This window comes from Kockovaella imperatae, assembly GCF_002102565.1.
Source record: "Kockovaella imperatae strain NRRL Y-17943 chromosome Unknown BD324scaffold_13, whole genome shotgun sequence".
Taxonomy (NCBI): domain Eukaryota; kingdom Fungi; phylum Basidiomycota; class Tremellomycetes; order Tremellales; family Cuniculitremaceae; genus Kockovaella; species Kockovaella imperatae.
The window spans coordinates 478,913-501,913 of NW_019028953.1; the positions used below are offsets into that span (position 1 = coordinate 478,913).

The following is a 23,001-nucleotide window of genomic DNA, read 5'->3' on the forward strand; positions in this document are numbered from 1 at the left end:
GATAGGAGACAGAAGCAATTTGGTGCGTACTGAGGGAAGGTGGAAACGAAAGATAGATACATCGTAGCATGTCTTCCAAGATTTGCTAAATCATTAGTGAACCCAGCAGTACTGTATATAACATCTGCGTCTAGGATGATCTCAGGGCTCCTGACCATCGAGGCGAGAGAAGATATCCGCGGCTTCAACATGTAGCATCAGCATGTTCACCATTCGCCGTTGGGACACAAACCCATCCACCAACACCAACACCACCATCATCATCACCACCACCACTTCCTCCACTTCCTCCACTTCCTCCACTTCCTCCACTTCCTCCACTTCCTCCGCCTCCTCCGCATCCTCCGCCTCCTCCATCATGTACCGTAATCTACGTAATCTGCAGATTCACATGCCAAATATTCGCTTGAAAAGATGTTGCGTCAGTCAAGCGCCAGCGAAGCCATACGGTGTCTTGCGAGATTTTCAACTCACTCTGCCAACTCTGCCACCACTCGCCTACGTAGATAGCATCGTCAGCTCGATCGCCCCCCTTCGACACCACCTCCAAAACCCACCTCGCATCGTCAAACTCTTCCAGACCGTTGGCAAACATGTCTTCCTTTTTGTATCCCTCCAGAAAGGCATTTCGTTTGCGTAATCGATCGTACTGATCCAGCATGCGTTTGAACAGCTATGAGTCGTCGAGACGCATGAAGCGGAGGGGCAGTCAAGTCAAAGGTAAAGGTAGAGAGCACTCATGGTCAGCCTGAATCCATGTGATGCTCGCCTCGCCTCGCTCCCCTCCCCTCCTCGCCTTGCAAGGCTTCAAACCCCACTCACCGAAGCCATACTCGTGTGATTTGCCAACATGACTCCACTGACTCTGTTACCTGCCGTGCGCCGCTTCGTCAATGCCACTTGGATACTTGCCGGACCCCAAGGGATGAAAGTGGCCAGTTGACGTTCACGAATCCGTAAGAGGGATTTATGGACGTCTGTCGGGTCGACATCGCCCGAAATGATGTTCAGGCAGGAAATGTAGCAGGAGGACTTGGTCGAGGTGGTCGATACCATTCGGTTCTTGGGTTGGAGTAGGCGACGCATGACATCGAGGGTGGTGGTTTTGCGAATGGATTTGGCCTGCCAAGTGAGCGAGCGGCGCGAAGTGATGCGAGCGAGTCAACGTGGAATGGTAGGAGTAGATCGATGATTGATTGAAATCAGATCAGCTGGTGTCCAGCGCCAGACTTAAGCATCTGACACCTACCTTGTCAATCTCCTCCCCTGTGAATGGAGTATAACTCGTCATGAGGAAATGACACCTTGGCGTTGGGATAAGACTGGCGATGATACCGACGAGATCATTGTTCATATACGAAGGGTACCGTAACGTTTGGGTACTTGCAGCCATCACGGTGGACACCTGAGGGGGAGCAGTGAGTCAGGACCAGCTGATTTCCAAACGAAACTCACCAATTGATTCGTTTGCACAAAGCTCGGATCTTGTATGTGTAGTCTGTCTGCTGCTATACGAGCCAGAGCCGCATTCTCCAAAACCACCACGCTATCTGCGTTGTTCACCAGACGCTTCATGGCTAGTAAAGAGTTGTATGGTTGAACGACGACATCCGCTCCTCCCGGAAAGACTGAGTATGTTTGAATGAGTTTTTTGGGGAATCGGTCGTTGAGTCGTTCGAGTAGGAAAGAACCGAGTCCGGACCCAGTACCTCCAGCGATCGAGTGGATGAGGTTGAAGCCCTGAGCACGGACGTTGAGATATCGTGGAGATCGACATGATCACATGAAGCCAGAATTGTAAGAGGGAACATCTGCCTCAGCACCGGTCTGACCCATATCAAGCGCCATGACTCACCTCTAAGCTATCACTTCCATCCGCCTCTCTATCAATCATTTCCATCAAATCATCGTACACCTTTTCCCCTGCGCTGTAGCCTTGAGCCCAATTGTTCCCGGCTCCTCCTCCAGTCTTGGAGACATATATGTTCTCAGGATTATACAAGCCCTTGAAAGGCGACGAAAGGATATTGTTGATGACCTGAGGAGGGATTGTCAATCGAGATGTAAAGTTACGGTGTGTGAATGATTTGCCGAAGAGATATAGACAACCCACTCTAGGCTCTAGGTCCACTAATATAGCTCTCGGGATGAAATGTTCATCGTCCGCTTGGTAAAAGAAGACATCCTTCCGATCTCCTTGACCACCTTCTGCTGCCCAATCTTCTAAATCTCCATTAGGCGAGATCCCGTGTTCTGCACAAAGCTTTTGCCAGAACTGATGTGCAGGTCAGCCAGTCCGTGCATGTGATGGCATCCGGTCCCAGTGTGAGATGCTCTGTTGACATACCTGAGCACCGACTGAGATATCGTTAGTCAAAGTTATTGGCCCTACCAATTGACTCACTCTGGTTTCCAGCTTGCCCTGCCTGATCGTGAAAGGTTGTGATTCAGCTTCGGCACAAGTATAGTCTTCTCTTCTGCTCACCTGGATGGAGATGATCTCACGACCCATGTTCGAAATGCAAGCTCCAATTGAAGCCTCTCGGCGTTGGATGCGTTCCTCTCCCGCGATGAACCACCTTTGTACCGCTCAAATCGCCTCCTTGCAATGTTCTCTACCTGATCTTCGAGGGAACTTTCAGATCTCGGGGATGGTTGTGACAGTATGGTAAGATCCAGTTCAAAAGTATTATAGGCATCCCATCCTCAAAGTTGATGTTGAAAGGTCCCCACGCGAGACGCGTCGCGGAGAGTCAAAGGATCTCCTCACCACGTGTCTTCCAAATGTCCGATGACCGGCGAGCAAGTTTCGGGTGAACTGCTAATAAGCCCCATTTTGTGGTACTGCTGCTAATCACACTATCCATCACCCATGCCGAAGCTCAAGTCTGCCCTGGCGAATCATCAAGCTCATCAAGCTAGGTTGAACGCTCAGGCGAAATCCAGCCAGGTCAACCATGATAAAGAGAGATCGATCAAGTATGGGAAAAGCAAGAAGGCGAAGACCAAAGTCGGAGGAGGAGTAGGGCAGAAGGCAACGACGTATGGAGATACGGGGCAAGTGAATATCAGTTCAGACTGGAACATTGGATGAGAGAGAGGCATTCAGTCTGATTTTATACTCAGATTGGACAGATGGCCGGACCTTCTGGATCAATTCATGGGATTAACCCCACGTCGCTGACGAAGGGCAAAGGCAAAGCTCGAGCTCCTACGAATCCAATCGATAAGGACGATACGGTGCTTCTACTGGGCGAAGCAAACTTTTCATTCGCACTCTCTCTTGTCTCTTCGCCTCATTCTCATCCTCCCACTTTGGTCTGCGCAACATCCTACGATTCGGAAAAGGTAAACGCAATGGCGGCAGCGGCCCTCTCCCCCCTCCTTCCTCGTTCTCTATCTCATCATGGTTTGAAGCTGATGTAGCCGTGTATACAGACATGTTATCAGAAGTACCCTGATGCTGCGGGTCACGTGGACAAATTACGAGCGCTGGGTGTCAATGTTGGCTTTGATGTGGATGCGGGGGCCTTGGAGAAAAGTAAAAGTGTGGTGGGTAAAGGCAGGCGATGGTCAAGGATCATCTTCAATTTCCCTCATGTTGGTGAGTTGGCGGCGTAGTCACAAAATGGCATCTGCATTCGACTCTCACCATTCGTCCCCTCCAAAAAAAACAATCCTCTGACACTGACTGACACAATATGTGTTCAGGTGCCGGGATCACCGATCAAGATCGAAATATTCTATCCAATCAACATTTACTTCTTCGTACATTTAGATCGGTCGCTCCGTTTCTATCCAAAGGTCCAAGCAAATTCCCCTTGGTCAATGAACAAAGAATGAAGAAACGCAAGCGTACACAGGCAGAAGACGATGTGAGCGATGTAGAGGGAACCATCGAAGACGTCTCCGAGAATGAGAATGAGAATGAGGACGCACATGACGATCCGAGCGATGGTCAGGAACCGTCAAGTCTTCCGCGCACCACTGCTCGCACTATCCCTTTCACAACTCCAAAGAAACAAGGTACCATCCTCATTACCGTCCTCAATCAACCGCCTTATACCCTTTGGAACCTTTCCAAACTGGGTACCAAGCCGCCTCCGTTGTGCCCTGGGACTACTCTCCCTCAACCGCGATATACCCTCCTGAGATCGTTCGCGTTCGCACCAGAGCTATGGAGAGGGTACGAACACCGTCGGACATTGGGGTTCAAAGAGGGTTTAAGCAAGAGAGAGAATATGGAGATCATCGGGCGGAAGGGAGAAGCTAGGACTTGGGAATTTGCGTTAAAGGCGGACGAAGGGGAGGAAATAAACTAGCTAAGGGGGCGGTGTGCTAGGTATCAGCAACGCTGCTCTTGGGTTGGCAGTGTGTTGAAGGACTTGTATCTTCCGGTCTAGCTGTACATATAGTAACCCGAATACATGACATCCCTTGACCCTGACCTCCAGTCTCATGGCATTATGACATTATGTACCTTCTCCACTCTATAATATCCAAGAAACTTTGAGTGACCAGTAGAGTTTTTCCACTGTGTTCACCCCATAGCCGATAGGTAAGTAAATCAACGTCGTTTAGAGAACAGCTGAGACATGATCAGCTGGCATACTTGCGCTTGAACATCAGACCAGACATACCTTGTTAAAAAGAGCCAAGACTTTTGGTACATTCAGCTGTACATATTCCAGATCAAGCATGGCTTGGTTGTCTTTTTGCTACCGGTGCAAATCGTCGTCAGCTCAACCATTTAAAACGTTATGGGACTGTATCCCGCTCACTTTCTCCAACAGATCGTCAATCTTCAGATCCATCTCCAATATAGGCTTTTCTCTCCCCTTGAAATGAAGGGCAATGATGAACGTTCCAGGAGTCGGCGAAGTAATGTTAAAGTAGATGTTGATCCGTCTAGGCAGGGATGTCAACAGACGTTCCCCTTCCGCCTCTAGAGCGCGGCGTCACGCCTCTCACCTGCTCTCTGGGACATTACTCTCCATGATGATACCCTCCTTCTCAAATTGCGTATGCGTGAATCTGTAGGGCCCCAGAACAGTCGTCTTGACGGGCTTCTTCTCTTTGCCATTGACACTGACCACGCCGACTCCACCCGCATGCTTGTCTTTGGCCGTTGTGAGCCGAACATTCTGGAGGTACGCCTTGTACTGTTCCAATTGACTCCTGAGATAATTGTTGTGATCTCCAATGGTCTTGTAGACCGCTTCGAGGGACCTGGTCTCAAGCACCACTTTTTCCTTTGCGTTGCCCAAGTGGACCATCTCTGCCGCCACTTCATCCTGGATGATCTTGTAATCATCCGATTTATCAACGACTTTCGCGGCATCCAACTCCGCGAGGAGGTTCTGAACCTTGATACCTCTTCTCACGAGCATCGGATCTTTTGACGTTGCTGCCTTTTCCGCCAGCGCGGGTAGGTCGATAGGCCGCTTCTCAGCGAGATTAGGCATCGATCGCAAAAGTTGAACAAAGATGGACTTGGCTTCCATGTAGTTGATATCGTTTTGAGTCACGCTGTCCGACATGAGAGCAGCAGATAGGTCTTGGATGGGAGTCTCCCAGCGAGAGTAGAGGGGAAGCTCAATCGACCTGTTCTCCTTTCGAGGGACTTGAGCCGGCGCAGTGCCAAGTTCATCGAGCAAGATTCGGAGGTGATGTTTCTGGTTAGGTGACTGGAAAGACGGGTCAGTTGGGCCATAGGGGATCATAGAGGTCAATCACATCCGATACTCACCAGCACGTCCATGTGTTGCATCAGCAATGAGTGGGTGTTATACAGTTCATTCAAGGTGATGTTGATTTGCAGATCCTTCTTCGAAAGTGCCATGTACTGGTCGAGCTGGAGGCGGCAAAGGTCAGTATGATTAACACCTACGGATCGTCCAGTCCCACCTCCAATGAATCGTAAAAGTCCCCAACCTCACATAGGGCATTCAAGAATTGATTCATCCTGACCTTGTTGGTCTCGACGAATGGATTGAGAGACATCATATACTGCTCCTTTGCGTAGGATGGTTTATTCGCAAGATTCTGCAGCATCTTGGCGATCTGCAGTGGGGCATCAGTGTCCGTGCCGCTTCGAGATCCTCTCACCAATGTCAACGTCCGTCTGGGGTGCTTTGCAGGGACTCCATCGACCAACATGTACGCTTGAGGAGTGACGATGGCGGGGTTGATGAACCGGAGGAAGAAGAATCCTCCAATAAGGGAACATATGGACGCATCGGAAGCTTCCGGGTATTTGCGCTGGAATAGCAGTGTCAGCATATCGTCGCGCACATACGAGACCCTATAATCACCCTCGTCAAGCTCCTGATCTGCTTGCAGATCCACCTGATGCCGTAGGGCACCGTGTCCAAGCTCTCGATGATGGTACTGAGGAACGTGTTGGCGATCTCCATCAACATTGTGAGACGAGGAACGATGATAGCTTGAACGTCGGAGTTTGCAGCAGCGGTCTCGGGCGGGACACCACGAGGCAGTGATGGAGGAAGAGTTCCAGTGTCCTCCTCAATCTGCTGAATCATTTGCTCGTACACCTGGTGAGAGGATGAGCTGGGGTGCGTGCGGCGTATGATAGGGCTTGCGATATCTCACCTTGAGCGGATTGATCTCCAAGTTCAGATCCTTGTGCTCTATCAAGGAGTTGATCCTGTCCGCTAGGACGCTCTTGAGATAACTTTGACCGGGACCTCGACGGGTATAGGTCGTCATCATCCGTGAGACGGGTGTGTTGGCACGGAGAAGGGAGCCAAACTCGGATGTGGTTTCGAATTGAGCGGATAAGACAGACTGTGAGGTTTGCATCAGCGCAGTGGGCGACAGCAGGGCAGACGAAAGGGACAGCGTATCAGACCAAGAGCATCTCTAAAGGTCCCTTGATCTGATTACCCTCGACCCTCCCTCTCAACGCGAACTGATACCTTCACACTGCGACTCTTACTCACCTGGAACATTGTCAAGAGCAAGTGCTCTTCCCTCTGTTCGTACTGATTTCCGTAGAGGGTGAACATGACCGTCTGCAACAGCGTGTCGATCTCTGTGAGCGATACGAGTCTACACAGACTGGCAACGTGTCGAGGCTCGCTCTGAAGCAAGAAGAAGAGATTGGCATATTGGCTCATTCTCTTCTCGTCGGGCCAAAGACCTTCATCCTCATCGACTTCTTCCAGTGTCTCCGCGACTTCCCTCTTTTCATCTGCTGCCATGCGATTTTGAATCAAGAGGGCGATCCTAGAATCGAGGTATCGGACGTCACGTTCCAACACGAAATTCTTCTTGGACTGTGCTGATATTCTCGCTTTCAGTTCCCTCAATCGTTTCTGAGCCCTCGCCAAGTCGTCTTCGATATCGACATCTTGCTCCGCGGCGAGAGAGTACATGGCATTGACGGAATACCGGTTCGTCATCCTGTTGGTCATCCTGTTGGACGACGACGCAGGCGAGGGAAGAGTATCGGGGATGGTGGTGGGCGGCGGAGAGAAAGTCGTGGCTGCCATGGTGAACGATCGTATCTGGAGAACCGATTCACAGTCAAGCGGTTCGGAGCGGAAGAGAGCGGGTAGTCAAAGCGGAGCCGTCGAGGAATGTGAAGCTGCGGGTGCGTCGAGGTTAGATAAGCTTCCAAATGACAGCCTTGCCCCAGAATCAGGAGTATTCAGAATCAATCCAGCAGCGCAATGATCCAATACGCCTGATTGATCCTTCGATGGAGGGGGGCGCGAAACGATCAGACGAACAATTCAGTGGATCCAAGCGGGGGGGTTGATTTCGTCCCGAGGCTGGGGATGCAATGAATGATCCTCGTCCTTGAGCTGGGTAGGTGCGTGAAGCTGCCGGACTAAGCAGGCTGAAGGGATTTTGACACTTCAGTCACGCTCCATTGAACGAGCCGAGATGTCAAAGATGCTTGCGCGTTCAAGAGATGACCACAGGTGTGCGATCCTTTGTTCCGCGTTCAAACGGGATGAAGCAATGAGAACAGCAGAAGAATGGCGATAATCGATGTTCGCCGACAAGGTGGTCCACGCTGTTGAGACGTCTCTCCTCTCCGTTCTAGACGGTGAATGACAGACGCTGAAGATGATGAATGCTACCAGCAGCAGCAGCAACAGCAGCAACAACAATGCAACAACAGCAAAGGTCACACGTCTCAAATTGGCGGATATTGGAATCGATTGCAAATGAAATTTAAACTTTATTACCACGCCGGCTGAGGGCTGGTCGCTGAGTCTGTTGGGCTGCTGAGCTGTTGGGCTGCTGGGGGGCTGAGTTGCTGGGCTGCTGGGTCTGCTGGGCAAGGATGCTGGCTGGATAACACGCAGGCATACTTCAAGGCAGTCATGATGCGAAAGCAGATGCTGTCGTCTAGCGAGTGCCATGGCTTGGCATGAGATATGTTGTAAGTGGTAGCATACCTGCGCCACAAAAGATCTCTCGCACAGAACTAACTATAGGCAACTAATAAACCTCATATCAAGCCCACGCTCCAGCAAGGGACCGTCTACTTCTTCCCGGCAGATCTGTCACATCAAGGTCAGTCGATCGAGATACAATGACGAGGTAATCCTCTGGCCTCGCTCGGATCGGCTCACTTTTTGATGCCTGCACCTCCCATCGGACCTTTCTGAGAAGCTATAAAACGCAAAGATAAGCTTCTGTCCTTGGAATACAGCAAGCAACAGGCGCAAGATAGCATAGCGACCCAGGAGAAGCATTGGTCGACCTCATCCGAATGACACGAGACGCACCTTTCTGAGCTGCTGCCTTTAACTCGGCTTGCTCTTTCTTCCTGTAATCCAGGATCAGCTAAAGGTTCTCCCGCTAAAGTCCGAGGGGTAGTCCAGCAGAGCGAGGTATCGGAGGGAATGCCTATGTCCCCGGCCCTCTCGAATGGCGACAAAGCTGGACTCCCCAACTCACTGCTTCTCCTTGAAAGCGAGATCATCTTCATCTCTGTGTCCAACGATCAGCCAGCATATTCACCACACTTAGAGCATATCTAAACGTACAGTTCCTTCTTCTCCTTCTTTGGCGCCTGCGAGGTGTCACACAGCGGTTACGGTGAGGTTGATTTACAGGGTGTCAGACCATCACGACGAAAGGGGTGGGTGATATCAGACGGAACAGACAGAAAGTTGAGGCGAAATACGAGCAGCGATACGAAACGAAAACAGTCACATTGTCAGCAACAAACACAAATACGAGAATCCGGAGACAGTACAGACCTTCAGCGGCTTGACTGTGATCGTCGAGACAACAATACGTCAATACACCTCCGTCCTTTGACTCGTCTTCTAGACTGACCTTTGCCACCTGTCATGAAAGTCAGCACGTATTCCGTCGACGTCCGTGAGCCCGAGCCTACCCTGTCGTCCGGACATATCGTCTAATAGAAACCAAGCGAGATGCGTGAAGGCGGGAGACAGCGTTGAGGATCTGGCTGCATAGAGTCGAGGTGGTCAAAGAAGATTCTGAATCCTCTACTTCCTCATACTCACTCTACTAGCTAAAGGGTCCCCCTCCTCTGAATACTGACAGGTCCACCGGGCCACTCCAAGGATGTCCGAACGACTCTATCGATGCAGGTCACATTCAAGATGTGGAAATTCAGCACGACGCCAAACTACAAACCGTCGAGTGTGGCGCAAAAATAACAAACCGTGGCGGAGAGCGATGTTTTGCGAGTTGGCTCCTTGGCTATCATCGACGACAAAGCTGTGGTATCCACTATCCATAGCACTGAGGGACCACGATGCTCAAGTCATGTGGGATGCGAGAGGGCAATGTCAAGTGCCTAGACTGGAGGCTACATTCTGCCTATGTACCGCGGGTTTCCATGTGCATTCTGGGTGGATGTCTTTCGACGACCGGTGTCGATGGCGGGCTCACCCACTGATTGCTCTGTAGCAGTGTTGTTTCAGAGCCCGTCATAGGCCCATCATCTCGTCATGACCGTGTGTTTGACATGGGCGTACTGAACCATTCATTCTTGGACGTTGATGGATGGCCTTTGCCGCCTGCCACATAAACTTGCCACGTGGCCAAATGAGGTCATCAATGAACATGTGGACGGCTGCCGGACTTCTTCTTCATCGAGCTCTTTTGATCACAACCTCTTCATATTCAACTGCCATCTAACGAGTCATTGAGTAATTTCTCACAATGTCTGAGCAAACCGAGATCAAATCGTGCTGTGTCACTGGACGTAAGTCTTGCTGTCTCCCTCTCTCCCTCTCTCCCTCTCTCCCTCTCTCCCTCTCTCCCTCTCTCCCTCTCTCCCTCTCTCCCTCCCTCCCTCTATCCCTCCCTCCCTCCCTCTTCGCCTATCTCGTCCCGTTCCGTGACCTCCAGAGTCATAGCTGACTGAAACACTCGCCTCATTTCAGACCTGCACCAAGGCCAACCCCTCGGATCCATGGAAACGGTCCACGGTGTCCACTCCTACGTCTCCAAGCCTAAAGAGGCCAGCGGTGACAAAGTCGACAAGGTCATCCTCATCACTGACATTTTTGGAATCTACAACAACACAAAACTCGTTGCGGATGAATGGGCTGGACAAGGGTACGAGGTCTATGTGCCTGATTTCTTGGGAGACAGTAAGGTTGATGAGGAGTTGTTGAATGTGAGTCATCCCACAATTATTGGAGACTCCGAGAGAGCAGCGAGGTGCTTGCGATGTTTGCCTCATCGCCGTTCCCTTCCGAGGGTATCCTCACGAGAATAGTACTCTGGCTGAGCTACCGTTGCGCTGACTGACGCATTTCTCCACAGACCATCGCACCCAATCTCCGGGTCCAGAAGGAGGCTACTGTCCTACCCAAAGCTGCAGACACAGCCAAGACTGGCGCCGCGATCGGTCCATTCTTGATCACTAACCGCGAGGCTGGTAAGTCATCGTTCTCCCCGCCCCCCCCCCCCCCCCCTTCTTTCCTTCACAAATCTAAGTGCTAACACGCGATCATGTATCAGTCACCAAGCCGAAAATCGAAGGATTCGTCCAAGCTGTCCGAGCAGAGCCCAACACGTGAGTCGAGATTGTCATCAATTGACTTTGTCACGCACTCTTTAGAGTATACTGGCCTTGCTGACTTTTTCTCCTACTCGCGATTAGTCGACACATTGCAGCCATTGGATTCTGCTGGGGTGGTCGATATTCGCTCCTTTTGGCTCAGGAGGATTCGCCCGCCAGGGTCGATTGCGCCATTGCCAACCACCCATGTGAGTGCTCATCGCGCTTCACGCCCAAAGGCTGGCTGACAGACAACCCTTTTCCCCAGCGTTCTTGACCAACGACGACGTCAAGGAGATCAAGAGCGTCCCTGTGGCCATCTTCAAGGGTACTCAGGATGCTATGATGAGTGATGATGCTTTGGATGAGGTGCGTTCACATCACACTGCTGGAGAATCCTGGCGGCAAGTATACTAATGCTGATGACATGCACAGGTCGAAGGTATCTTGTCTAAGAACTTGCCCAGTGATAAGCTCGTCGTTCAGAAATTCCCCGATGCGTGAGTGTGCTCGGCGTTGGCGATGGCGTTAGCGTTGGCGTTGGCTTCGGCGGCGTTGGTCTGAGACCACGCCACGATTCATGATTTAGAACTGACGACATTTCCTCCTTACAGCGTTCATGGTTTCACCATCCGAGGTGACATGGAAGACGGTCAAGAAAAACAACAAAAGGAAGATGCTCAGAATGCAGCGATCAAGTTTGTCAAAAAGGCTTTCGGTGCGTAGAGTCTATGCCAGCAGCGATGGTTCGTTAGGAAGACAATGGGTTGAGACGTAAGATCTTCTAAATGAGATGGAACGTAAGATATCCGAGTCAGTAATCTGTAGTGACTCGTATCGAGGAAAAATGTATTCATTGCTCTGTGAACGACGAAATGTGTACATGTGAGGACCCGTGAAACCGCGACTTATCCTTTCTCACCACGTCGTTAGGAGATGTATCGCATGTCATATTGTTACGATTCTGGTGGATGATCAAGTGAGAAGATGAGTGGTACGAGTGTATTTAAGGAGGTCACTGAATCCTTGACGTCCAGCCGTCTTGGAGGTCCTCAACGGTTGGATCATTTTCGCACCGCTCCAAGCAAAATAGCAACATTCACAAACGGCATCATCAAACCACAGCAGTAATTGAGATCATCTTTGCGTTCCTACCATCGCTCCCTCCCCTCAACCTCCATCAAACGTTTCCCTTTCACCAACCGACCAACCGGAGAAGAGTCTCATCAGACAGAGACCTCCTTGACTCCATTTGTGATCTCTTTGATCTCATCCTTTTGCTCTTTTCCATTGAGCTCTGCTCCCTCCTTCTTTTCCTCTGACTTCTCCTCATCTCCACCCTCTTCTCCAGCTTCATCCAATAGCCCGAAAGAATTGGCAGCAGCTGCAAAGCTGAATCCAGGTCGAGTTTGACTCTCCTTCCGTACTGGTTTGGGCGCCTCCTTCTTCTCGACTTTAGCCTTGGATCTCGAAATTTCAAATCCATCCTCTCCGACAGTCGCGGCGGGGGGAGATCGAGCCGTCTGTCGTCCTGCTGAAGTGGCGCCTGAACCACCACGTCCAACGTTATCTTGACTTGATCGTCTAGGTCCACCAGTCGCTCCTCCAGGTCCAGAAGGACGTCTGGGTCCTGAACCATCTCGTTGAGCATCATGCACATTCCCACTGGATGTCCTTCTCGGCCCTTGACCTTGCCAAGCATTCCCACCGGGTCCACCACCTCGCCTCTGTGCCCCGGCCCCGACACCACCACCAGCTCCAGCTGCAGCACGTTCAGATTGAGCATCTGTACCCGCCGGATTAGGTGGAAGGCCATGAGCCGCGAGAGCTGCGGATGTGGCTTTGGCTTGTTCCTCTTTGAACTTTTTGGCCTTCTCCTCCTGTAACAGTCGACCTTTCTCCTCGTCTTCTTTTTGTCTCCGAATTTCCTCCTCTCTCGCTTTACGACGCTCCTCTTCCTTTTGAGCGAGCTTTTCCTCAGCTTCTCGTTCCTTCGTAGCGGAATCGATAGGTTTAGCGGAGCCAAAGATGCTGGATCGAGAATCCTTGGATCCATCCCCGCCTGAAGTCGCGGCGGTTGTCGCAGTGGATGGAGTGGCAGGTACAGATCGAGGAGCGAGGGTCAATTTACGTCGTTCGACAGGAGCAGGGGGAGGTTGGCTGGGACCTTGAGCTCAAGGTCAGACGCGGCACTCCAATTCATCATTCGAGGACTCACTTCCGCCATCAGCAGATGGGACGGCCGATGTGGCTCGAGACGATCGCCAGTCTCGTTCTTCAGCCGGTGAAGCCGTAGCGGCAGATTGTGGCGTCTCGTCAACGATAGGCGTACGGAGTTTGGATCCTCGAGACCACTAGGAAAAGTTCGTCAACATTCGGCTCATCCAAGATATCAGCAAACCTCACCGTCGCTTCGGTTTCGGCCAGACTGGGACTACTTTCACCCGTGTGTAATCCCGCGCCGGGTCCTCCTCTACCCGCCGACGTGCTACCATCCCGATTCTGACGAGGCTCTGCCATAGGTCTCGAGCTCCTCCATTGTCCAGCTTCATCGGCTGCACTAGGCTGACCATATTCTGCACCTCCTGGTCCACCTCTTTCTCTTCCTGGTCCGGATGAATCCCGTCTCAAGGGGGAATGGGGAGCGGAAGGGACAAATCTGGATCCTCTGGCTGAACCCCAATCGAGATCTGGTCCTCCTTCGCGTTCGGGTCGATCAGCGAATGATGAGGTCCTTCGGGCAGCTTGAGGCGCATCAGCCCTAGCGGGCAATGGGGTCGTTCGACGCCATTGGTCAGCTCCGTCCGCGGCGGAACCAGGGTATCCTTCCCTCTTGGCGGCTAAAATCGAGCGATGATCAGTGTGGGTCATGAGATGCGCGGGAAGCATGATAGACTCACGCGCATCAGCGACACTGATCCTGATAGTGCGTCCCATCATCTGTTGCATGTTCTTCTCCAATGCAGCTTTGAGATCATCGCGTTTACTGAACTCGACATAGCCGAACCCTTTCGGTTTCCCAGTAGGATCCTTGACCAAACGGACAGAAGTGGGTGATTGCTCTGCGAAGAAGTCTCGAAGGGAGTCCTCTTCAACCTCGAAAACGAGATTGCCGATAAACGCAGTGAAGGGCGGTACATCAGGTAGCGGTAGCTCTTCTCGAGGCGGGCCACCAGTGAAGGCTTACAAGAGGATAAGCAAAAGGTTTCATCGAAACGCCTGGTCTAGAGATTACTCACTCGGTCGAGCTCCACGATCAGGCATCGAATCGAGGTATCCAGGCTCTCCACGTTTAGGAGCAGTACCTTCTGCTCTCGCAGCCGCTGTTTGACAGGTATCAGCGTGCACGTTTTGAGAGGTCCGATCAATTCGCTTGATCCTCTTCGTCCAAGCTCACGCGCAGTGGGTACATTGTCCATTTCGTCGGCCCATGATCCAGAGGCTGATATCACTCAGTGCAGTCTCATCGCTTTATTGCTCAAAACGCACCCGCATCTGCGAAGAAGTCGGCCAAAGCCATCTTCTGGGCCTTCTTCTTGGGTGCTGTGAGGTGTCCCAGAGCACATTGCGAGGGGCATGGTAAGGGAGACGTATGGAGGGTTAGAGATGGTAGAAAGGGAGTGAGAGAGCGCAGTGTGCGGAATAGAGGCATCAAGTGAGGAGGAACAAGAAGAGCACAAGATGCGTCAGTAAGGAGTCAACCAGGTTGACGACATCTGCTCACTCACCCATGATGGAAGGTTTTGAGTGTTGTCAGACTAAGACTTCTCTGATAAGTATAGGTTGTCGAGCAGATAGTTTCCTCTCGACGGAATGTGTAGTTAGTGCACGCTTCCCAAGTTGGATGAGTCCGACGTTGGAAAGTTGGATGAATGGATGGATGATGTCCAATGGGTCGCACCGGCCGCACAAAACGCTTTGGTTGAAATTCTTTTCCCGCAAAAATACTTGAAAACAATGCCACGTCATGGGTTATTGTCCAGTGATCGGTGGAATGAGTGGGTAGTGGTGGCTATGTATGTATGTGCAAGGACGATAGAGGTCCTTCGATGTATGGGAATGTGGGAGAGTCGTTTGGTCTATACAGAGAGCTAACGTTTCGGATGCATGACTTGTACAAGAACAGATCAGCTAACTAGTGTGGATTTGTGGCATTGTGGCATAACGACACAACAACAGCAAGACAGTACAGTACATATTACGCGACATTGGATGGTCTGTTGTTGCTTCTGATGGAGGGGTGCTGGCTCAGTCGCAATTTAGACTGGGGTAAAACACTCGGAGCCCCCGAGGTAAGAGGAAGTGGTGAGGGAGAGGGAGATAGATGATAGAGGAGGGCGAAGGGGGTTTTGAAAGGATGATGAGCTCATCTTAGGGAGGTATGTTTAGGAAGGGGGGGCGAGAGCGAAAGAGGTGACCGTAAATTTGGGTTCAACTCCATCCGCTCACTCATCTACCTCACATCACCACCCATCATCATCTCGATCAGACCACTCAACTCAAAACCTCACCACAATCCTATTCTCCAGTCCCATTTTCGCGCCAAACAATCTACTACTAGGAGCCTCAGAACACTCACCCACCGGAAGCGCTCTTTCGGCATTCCGACTCTCCATTCGCCACACCCTCAACTGAGAGACCTGTACTCGACTCAAGCACTCTCACACTCAGACTGGGTTCTTCCTTCTCACAGTCACACTTTGATACCACATCATGGCATATAAGACCGACAACCCACTCAAGAAAGCGCTGTACTGGCTCTGTCTCTTATGGATGATCGTAGCCATCGGAGCGCTCGTCATGGTGAGTTGTGGCACATCTCAGGCGTCTACCCGGACCCCTTCCTCCTTCATCCTACATCTCATATTTCACACTCTTGTTGTTCTTGGGAGGGGGATCCAATCTGGACTGATCCACTTACTTACAGGTGATCACCGTCTGGGTGATGATCATCGCGCAGGATCTCGACGTTTTCCACGATACGATGGGTGGGTTCATAGACTTCTCCGTTGGCGACCGATGGTCCTGATGTTATCCCCCCGCTTAGGGTATTACCTTGGGAACGATATCTTGAGGTATCCTCCAGGAGATCCAAACAATGGCTATGTCGGTGAGTGAAAGGGTGCTTCAAAAAACCCACCCATGACAGAGTTCACTGATGGTGCTTTCTAGACAACACCAATATTCCAAAGCATCTAGGAGGAGCAGTGTAAGTCCTTTTCAAACAGTACTGTACCTAGTCTTCTATTCGTATTGTCTCACCCTCTGGCGGGGACTGTGGTTGACACCACGCCACGACCACCCAAAGCTTCGCCACGGTCTTTGGTATCGCCATGATCATCTTCTGTCTCTTTGCGCTTGCCGGTGACATCTTCTGGCGCTTTCCTTACGCTAGGCAATGGCTTGGTGAGCTACATCCGGTGAATCGAAACTGAATATCCTCAATAGTGTGGACCGCTGCGTTGGGTTTACAGACGGCTGATGATCTGACGAAATACGAATACGTCTGTGAGTTGAGTTGTTAATTGGGACAGGACTGCTCTTCTGATTGTTGACACCATCATTCCTGTTCAGTTCTCTGGGTAGGTCATACATAGAAACGCTCTTCACCCCGTTGCCAAAAGAACTGCCACTCATTGTCCTTCTCGTCCAGGCCAACGCACTCCTCAAGCTGTTCATCGTCACGGTGAGTGAGATATCTTCTCCCTGACACATTCTATCCTCAAATCCACCTCGCCTCGCGAAGTGAAAATCAGTCTGATTGTCCGGGACCACCCACCACAGGCAACAGGAAGCAAAGCATGGAGCGGTCTAAACCCTAATCACCCAGACCTACGAACCCCAACATTCGCACTTTACGCTACTTTCATTCTCCTAGGATCCATCTTGGTGACGTGAGTGGGGCCCTTCGGCGAGCTGCACCGCAAGCACGATGGGAAAAAAGCTGACGCAGAGTTGCGTTCTGTCAGATTTGCCGTTGAAGCGGTCAGTCTTCTCCATATGACTGTACGACCCGTGTGATTGCTGACATCCAAGTTCAGACTCTCATCAAGTGGCACAAGAATGAAGAATGGGCAGCGTCCGAAGCTGAAAAGGCCAAGGGTAAGAAGTAGGGTCAGATGGTGAGATCAAGCGTCAGAGTGTGTAGCGAGAGCATGTCTTTTGTGAGATCATGCATCGCAACGAGTCAGCTTCGTGTTTCGTTATTCGATGTCGACTGCATATGCGATGCGCATCACCGTCATGCACAACATACCCCTCTGTCCATCATCGATACATGCGTTGAACGTCATTAACTATTTCTCCCATCGCCTAATGCACAAGTGGAACTGTTCATCTGACCAGGTACTCCATCTACAGGGCCGTCGCGGTCGTACTGTCCACCTGTGACAGCGATGAGCCTGATGCCGTCAGAGCACATAGCACTTGACTCACCTCTATTGTCGGCACGATACTCGCTATGAACTTCAAGAACTGGGCGAACATGATCAGCAATTCGATTCTCCTTACCGTGGACAGCGGGTCAGGCAGAGCCAGCAGAGCCAGCAGGGCAGAAAGGCTGTCTGAATACTCACAATGACAAGGTAGAAATCAACTTGAACACCTTGCGGCTCGTCTTCGCTTCCCTCCTTTTTCACCGCCTCAGGTTTGTCTGCCGTTACCCCACTACCACCTCCCCCCGTAACTTTTCGTACGACGCCTCCGATACCCCATTTCTTCTTCCCTGAGCTGGAACCAGAACCAGATGCAGAGACGCTGTTGGCTCCAGCAGATTTCGGATCTCCTTCTGCTACCCCGTCACCCCCTTGAGCAGCCTCCATCCGATCTATGAATTTTTTCATCACGCTTGCATGCTTGCACGGATGAACCGAAGCGAGCTGTTGTCCGGAATGAGGGAATGCTTCCATCGTCATAGTCTTGAAAGCGTGGTCCGCAGGTACGTCTTGGAAGACTTGAGCTGGGGTTAAGGGGTTCTTGTTCTGCAGCAGCAGCAGCGCACGTTAGCTCACCTTGCTTGGCATCGTCGGATGCAGGGGACTTTGACTCACTTCGTCGTATCCGAAGAGCCAGAATCGAGGTGTCTGATAATGCTTGTCGTAGCTGATCAAGCAATCGTACGTCCGGACTTGCAAAAGATTTTGCCCAACCGTCGACTTGACCTCGGCCCTGTGCCACACGTCAATTGAATCCCTATTCTGTCAAGCTAAGGACGACGTACTCGCTTGGATGGATGATCCTGACTGCCGGATCATCCTCTTCTTCCAAACCGGCTCCCTCGTCATCCATATCAGGGATATCATCCAGGTCTGGTATATCTTCAATCTCCTCTTCGTTTGAATCTTTCAGATTCACATTGGCCAATTCTCTCGTGGGCAAGGGTGGAGAATCTGTCATATCGGGAATATCGTTGATAGCTGATGGTTCGGATTCTGGGTGCCGCTTAGCAAACGAGCCGGCCAAGATGGACTAAGCTTGACTCACTCCTCCCTATGTGTGTGGCAACCCATTCGTCCTCCTCTTTCCCTTTCCCATCCGGTCCAGCAGCCTCTTCCGCCTGAGGACGAATCTCAGTATGAGTGTATTCCGAATCCAAAGGCATTCAAGGTCCGCCTACCTCGTCCAAGAAACTCATGAGCTTCTCCGCATCCTCATCTGCATCCGTATAGTTGACAGCTGTCGCCCGCCGCAGACACGGTACTGCACGTGTGAGTTAGCCTGGACCCATACTCAAGCCGAGCGAGGTCTCCTCTGACTCACCATTACGAGTGATGAGGTATTGTTTATCGGCCGGTAGGAAGTCTCTCGATTTGGATGAATCTCCCTTTTCCCTGGAGACCGATCAGCAGAGTCCCGGAGAGTACAGCTTGAACGATAGGGGCATGGCTCTCCGCCGAGGTCGCTGGTTCACCCTGGTTGAGAGATCTTCTCACTCACCATTGCCATACTGGGAATTTGAAGGTCAAAAAGTCTCCAGCAGCGACGAACTCCTCTGATTCAGACATGAGCTCTACACGACAAGCGATCAAAGCCCCGGGGGTTGAGCATGCAATTTACCAGGAGTGATGCGCCCATGTTCCTTAAACTTGCTCTCTCTTAGGACCTATACGCAATGTCAGACTGAGTTTGCGTAGACTTCTGTTGTGGTGCGGTCCCCCTTGGACCAAGTCACAGGGTATCCATGGGGGTTTCCTCCTCGAGGGTGGCAACAGAGTATGACTTACTGGAGACAAGTAATCTCTCATAGCCCAGTAATGGCTCTCCAAGCGTCAGCGACACTTTCTCATTGAACCAGCTCACTTGTATAGCTAGTAGCGGGTTGTTCATCTTGGCTCGTGGTCAATCAATTGACAAGCAATGGATTGAGACATGGATATGCTTTGCCAAAGCTGGACGTCGCTGAGGTCCACTACGCGTGTTGAATGACCACGTGGAAGATCTGCTTCCGACCATATTACGTAACTACTACTCCCCTCCTCCGGAACGAGCTCCGGAGTTGACCGTTGGGATTTTCCCGGCTATATATAAATAATCTACTACACCTATACGTCTTCATCTTTGGAGAGCATCGTATCGCTCAGCAAGCAAGCCAGAGAGGGGTCAACTACTAGGGCAACTTGGCAAGCTAGTAGCAGCACAGAGACAGACAGAGGGGATCAATCGGTCTATACTCTACAACTGGTTTTCCCTCCTGAGGACAGCCCAATCTACAGCTCGGAGATCTCGTGGCTTTAGGTAAAAAGACCATCATATCCGGTAGACGACGGCATATCTTACCATCCCATTACCGCAGCTCGGCTCAAAGGTTTAGGATCAAGATCGTTCGGGTCTGTTAATTTTCGTGGCACATCAGCTAGCTATCATGACGGGTGACGAGGAACTGAACCCATCCAAATTGGGCACCAAGGCTCATTGGGATCAAGTTTATGAGTGAGTGGGGGTGGGAATCCAAACGTGCCGCATGATAGATCTCGGGGCTGAATGAAACGGGTACAGACGTGAAGTCAGAGTATTCAACGTGAGTCAACCTGTGGTGTGGTTGTTCAGCCGGGACTGTGATGAATTGACCAAGTATACCAGGATGTCGGTGACGAAGGCGAGGTCTGGTGAGTCCGTCTAGATCCGCAGCATCTTGTCAAGAGTTCTCTCAGCGATCAGCAGAAAGCTATCCACACCTCTTCACATTCCGCTGTGCACAAGATTCAGGCTCACACTCGAGTATAGGTTTGGCGAAAGCAGCATCAAAAAGATGCGCGATTGGGTATCGACCCACGTTTCCTCGAACCCATCCCCACCGACTCGGATTCTAGAATGCGGATCAGGCAATGGCACTCTGCTGCTGTCTTTTCTGACTTCGAAGTCGGGCTCGGCTCAAGACTATCACTTGACCGGGATAGACTACTCGCCAGGTGCTATAGAGCTCGCCAGAGCGGTCGAAAAGTCTAGGAGAATAGCGCTGAAAAATGGCTCGTACGAGTCTGCAGAAGGGTCAGAAGATGAGGATGTCGAGCGAGAAGGACCAGGCAATGGGCCTTCCGATTCCAATGGCACGACAACAACCAGGGTCATCAACCACGTCTTACCTGTCGACTGGAGAGTCGGAGATCTCTTGACGGATACAATGGACGAAACTTGGGATCTGGTCCTGGACAAAGGGACCTTTGACGCTTTATGCCTGTCCAATACACCTGTCAAAGGGACAGAGGGAAAACTGCCCAGTCAAGTGTATCCTGAAAAGGTCTCTCAGCTGGTGAAAGAGGGAGGATACTTCCTCATCACCTCATGCAACTTCACAGAGGAGGAGATCAAGCGGAGGTGGACTAAGGATGGGCTGGGTGAGCGTCCTTTAGTGAGCGGATCTAGAGCCTTATCACTCATCCCTTCGCTTCAGGATTCAGATTTCAGTGAGTGGATCAGACTGTCTCCCGCACGGACACAACCCACTCCGGTCCTCGCTTCACCGAATTGCTCCACTGCACCGTCAACGATCCCCATTCGCCCAACATGCTGACCTGTCCGCCAGCTCTAGCGTCCCTCATCCGACCTACACGTTTGGGGGCAAAAAGGGCAGCGTTGTCTGTACCGTTGCGCTCCAAAAGGTGACTCCAGCTTCCAGCGCAAACGGTTCCGCAGCCAATGGAGTCCACGCGGTCAACGGCTCCCTCAACGGCTCCAAACCGACAGAGCTGTTCCTGTGCATCGATGTTAGTCCACAACTGTCATGAACTACAGTCATCCTGGGCGCTGACGAGCGCGCTCTAGGCCGGCGGTACCAAGACGGAAGCTGCAATAGGGTCTGAAGAGGGTGTACTGGCCCGAGCGACGGGAGGTACTGGGAACATGGCCGAGGTGAGAGTGATGAGCGGCGCGTGAGAGAGTCTTCAAACTGATCGATTGTCGTTATAGGTCGGCGCGCAGCTTTGTTACGAAATGTGAGTCTCGCCTCACCCCTTCTGAGCATTGCCCTGACTCGATCCAAGTATATCTACCGCTGTCCTGGAGGCTATCGAGAAGCTGCCGGCCCAATACCGTCCGAGTGTCAGCCAGAACGGAGGGTCGACCAACGTCTGCCCTGTCAAATTCGCCGATGTCTGGGTCGGAGTGAGTCATCCGATTCACGCTCGAGGCGCTAAGTCTTGCAGATCTCTGGATGTGATACCCCGCTGGACCAAGAACGTATGTCAGAGCTCTTAGGGCCATTCTTGTGAGTTGTCGAGGTTTTACAGACGATGCCGTGCGTAAGCTAATAAAGCTCAAAGCTCTATCTCGGATCTACCCATTCTCAACGATGCCCATCTTCTCGGCGGTGCGCTGTTGACTCATCATTGTCCATGGGGTGTCGCTGTCATCGCCGGAACGGGATCGATCGTCGTTGCTCTGGAGCAAGATAAGGAGGGTACGGTGTTACAGACTGGACGAAGAGGTGGATTTGGATATCTCTTAGGAGATGATGGCTCGTGTGAGTGACGAGTCATCCTCGTGCGCATGCTCTCTCACTAAGAATGTCCCCACCCCAGCGTTCGATCTTGGCCGTTGCGCCATACGAGCAGCTGCAGACGCTTTTGATGCTGGTGAAGAGGATCCTCATGGGCTCGCTGGCAAACTTGCGGAGCATTTTGGAGTCAATACAACCGGAGAGATTCTCGGTAAAGTGGTGAGTTGGGATTCGAGCCCCAGTCCTCTAGACTATATATATAGTCCAGAAATGGTCCTTGTCCGCTGACTTGCGGGTTCCCTTTAAGCATGAACTCGACCCGACGCTATCTCCATTGGACAGCGCCAACATTCGAAAATTACAAATTTCATCCTTGGCTCGACCTGTCATTGAGGCCTTCAACGCATCACCGCTTGATCCCATCGCTGCATTGGCAGTGGAAGAAGCTACAAGACCACTGATCAAGAGCATCGTCTCGATTGTCAAGCAGAACGAGAGGTCGACATCAGAGCTGACCGGTGAGTGGAGATCGCACACTCTGAAACATGTTCCCAGCGTGTATTCCATACTGACTCATTTGGTCCCCGCCCTTTAGGCCGCCCCAGGAAATCGTCCGAAGCTGCCATCATGATGGGAGGAGGATTGATTCGACAAGATTCGTACCGTCGAGTCGTCCTCGATGCTCTGGCGAAAGAAGGTATCGTCTTCCGAGTGGAGCAGACTGTCGTCGATGTGGCTGGAGACGGCGCTCTCGGTATCATGGCGAGGTGGAAAGAGAAGCACAGAAGCGCGTAGAGGGTGGAAGACCAATGTACCTTTAGACGGGAGAGAGGAGGGGTTCACGGCAATCTTTTGGGATGGATGCATAAGGGGTTCATATCATAAGGGCTGTGTCGCCACCCACCCACCACCGCCGCCGCCACACTCATTATCACGTGGGCCACGTGGTCAAAGTTCCGCGCCTAACTTCTTGAGAGTGTCAACAATCCATTGGGCTCATGTCACTAATATGTTCTTTCGATTGGAGCCAAAAACCAAGCTG

At 51.6% G+C, this 23,001-nt stretch overlaps 9 protein-coding genes across 9 annotated transcripts; 4 read left to right on the forward strand and 5 right to left on the reverse strand.

The window, feature by feature from the left end:
- Positions 1-272: 272 nt before the first annotated feature.
- On the reverse strand, positions 273-2,704 carry BD324DRAFT_635154 (tubulin gamma chain). Its single transcript, XM_022016790.1, has 11 exons — positions 2,486-2,704; positions 2,405-2,426; positions 2,348-2,358; positions 2,114-2,275; positions 1,856-2,038; positions 1,456-1,740; positions 1,250-1,405; positions 823-1,122; positions 558-673; positions 475-498; positions 273-405 (listed from the first exon to the last, which is right to left on the reverse strand). The coding sequence occupies exons 1-11, from the start codon at positions 2,510-2,512 to the stop codon at positions 357-359; spliced, it is 1,335 nt and encodes a 444-aa protein (XP_021869060.1). The 5' UTR covers positions 2,513-2,704; the 3' UTR covers positions 273-356.
- A 139-nt stretch (positions 2,705-2,843) lies between these two features.
- On the forward strand, positions 2,844-4,415 carry BD324DRAFT_635163 (hypothetical protein). Its single transcript, XM_022016791.1, has 4 exons — positions 2,844-3,061; positions 3,127-3,348; positions 3,439-3,604; positions 3,712-4,415. Exons 1-4 carry the CDS (start codon positions 2,873-2,875, stop codon positions 4,320-4,322), a joined length of 1,188 nt encoding a protein of 395 aa, XP_021869061.1. The 5' UTR covers positions 2,844-2,872; the 3' UTR covers positions 4,323-4,415.
- A 152-nt stretch (positions 4,416-4,567) lies between these two features.
- On the reverse strand, positions 4,568-7,514 carry BD324DRAFT_653077 (Rho GTPase activation protein; the record flags this gene model as incomplete). Its single annotated transcript, XM_022018603.1, has 10 exons — positions 4,568-4,588; positions 4,641-4,718; positions 4,782-4,908; positions 4,972-5,687; positions 5,750-5,854; positions 5,908-6,063; positions 6,109-6,261; positions 6,315-6,554; positions 6,613-6,807; positions 6,963-7,514. 10 exons carry the CDS (start codon positions 7,512-7,514, stop codon positions 4,568-4,570), a joined length of 2,343 nt encoding a protein of 780 aa, XP_021869062.1.
- A 1,004-nt stretch (positions 7,515-8,518) lies between these two features.
- Positions 8,519-9,398, reverse strand: BD324DRAFT_653078 (translation machinery associated TMA7; the record flags this gene model as incomplete). The annotated part of the gene is made up of 8 exons (XM_022018604.1): positions 8,519-8,537; positions 8,610-8,649; positions 8,766-8,806; positions 8,938-8,970; positions 9,027-9,052; positions 9,243-9,256; positions 9,322-9,330; positions 9,383-9,398. 8 exons carry the CDS (start codon positions 9,396-9,398, stop codon positions 8,519-8,521), a joined length of 198 nt encoding a protein of 65 aa, XP_021869063.1.
- Positions 9,399-10,179: 781 nt separating this feature from the next.
- Positions 10,180-11,752, forward strand: BD324DRAFT_643324 (dienelactone hydrolase; the record flags this gene model as incomplete). Its single annotated transcript, XM_022017536.1, has 8 exons — positions 10,180-10,222; positions 10,404-10,639; positions 10,789-10,903; positions 10,987-11,041; positions 11,129-11,235; positions 11,295-11,395; positions 11,462-11,526; positions 11,641-11,752. The coding sequence occupies 8 exons, from the start codon at positions 10,180-10,182 to the stop codon at positions 11,750-11,752; spliced, it is 834 nt and encodes a 277-aa protein (XP_021869064.1).
- A 135-nt stretch (positions 11,753-11,887) lies between these two features.
- On the reverse strand, positions 11,888-14,926 carry BD324DRAFT_635176 (hypothetical protein). The gene is made up of 8 exons (XM_022016792.1): positions 14,755-14,926; positions 14,516-14,569; positions 14,424-14,468; positions 14,266-14,349; positions 13,927-14,208; positions 13,433-13,866; positions 13,245-13,380; positions 11,888-13,193 (listed from the first exon to the last, which is right to left on the reverse strand). The coding sequence occupies exons 1-8, from the start codon at positions 14,756-14,758 to the stop codon at positions 12,253-12,255; spliced, it is 1,980 nt and encodes a 659-aa protein (XP_021869065.1). The 5' UTR covers positions 14,759-14,926; the 3' UTR covers positions 11,888-12,252.
- Positions 14,927-15,739: 813 nt separating this feature from the next.
- Positions 15,740-17,219, forward strand: BD324DRAFT_683260 (hypothetical protein; the record flags this gene model as incomplete). The annotated part of the gene is made up of 11 exons (XM_022019178.1): positions 15,740-15,829; positions 15,954-16,014; positions 16,074-16,136; positions 16,199-16,235; positions 16,335-16,432; positions 16,475-16,534; positions 16,601-16,608; positions 16,680-16,712; positions 16,811-16,920; positions 16,996-17,011; positions 17,068-17,219. The coding sequence occupies 11 exons, from the start codon at positions 15,740-15,742 to the stop codon at positions 17,137-17,139; spliced, it is 648 nt and encodes a 215-aa protein (XP_021869066.1). The 3' UTR covers positions 17,140-17,219.
- On the reverse strand, positions 17,205-19,469 carry BD324DRAFT_635186 (autophagocytosis associated protein). Its single transcript, XM_022016793.1, has 12 exons — positions 19,325-19,469; positions 19,249-19,284; positions 19,082-19,127; positions 18,962-19,016; positions 18,785-18,855; positions 18,642-18,724; positions 18,509-18,581; positions 18,246-18,456; positions 18,076-18,193; positions 17,602-18,006; positions 17,462-17,500; positions 17,205-17,410 (listed from the first exon to the last, which is right to left on the reverse strand). Exons 1-12 carry the CDS (start codon positions 19,349-19,351, stop codon positions 17,381-17,383), a joined length of 1,194 nt encoding a protein of 397 aa, XP_021869067.1. The 5' UTR covers positions 19,352-19,469; the 3' UTR covers positions 17,205-17,380.
- A 25-nt stretch (positions 19,470-19,494) lies between these two features.
- Positions 19,495-22,834, forward strand: BD324DRAFT_635196 (hypothetical protein). The gene is made up of 13 exons (XM_022016794.1): positions 19,495-19,954; positions 20,021-20,042; positions 20,105-20,130; positions 20,249-20,859; positions 20,916-20,928; positions 21,048-21,228; positions 21,287-21,373; positions 21,431-21,456; positions 21,505-21,625; positions 21,667-21,728; positions 21,784-21,983; positions 22,042-22,178; positions 22,267-22,834. Exons 1-13 carry the CDS (start codon positions 19,887-19,889, stop codon positions 22,552-22,554), a joined length of 1,842 nt encoding a protein of 613 aa, XP_021869068.1. The 5' UTR covers positions 19,495-19,886; the 3' UTR covers positions 22,555-22,834.
- The last annotated feature ends 167 nt before the right edge of the window (positions 22,835-23,001 follow it).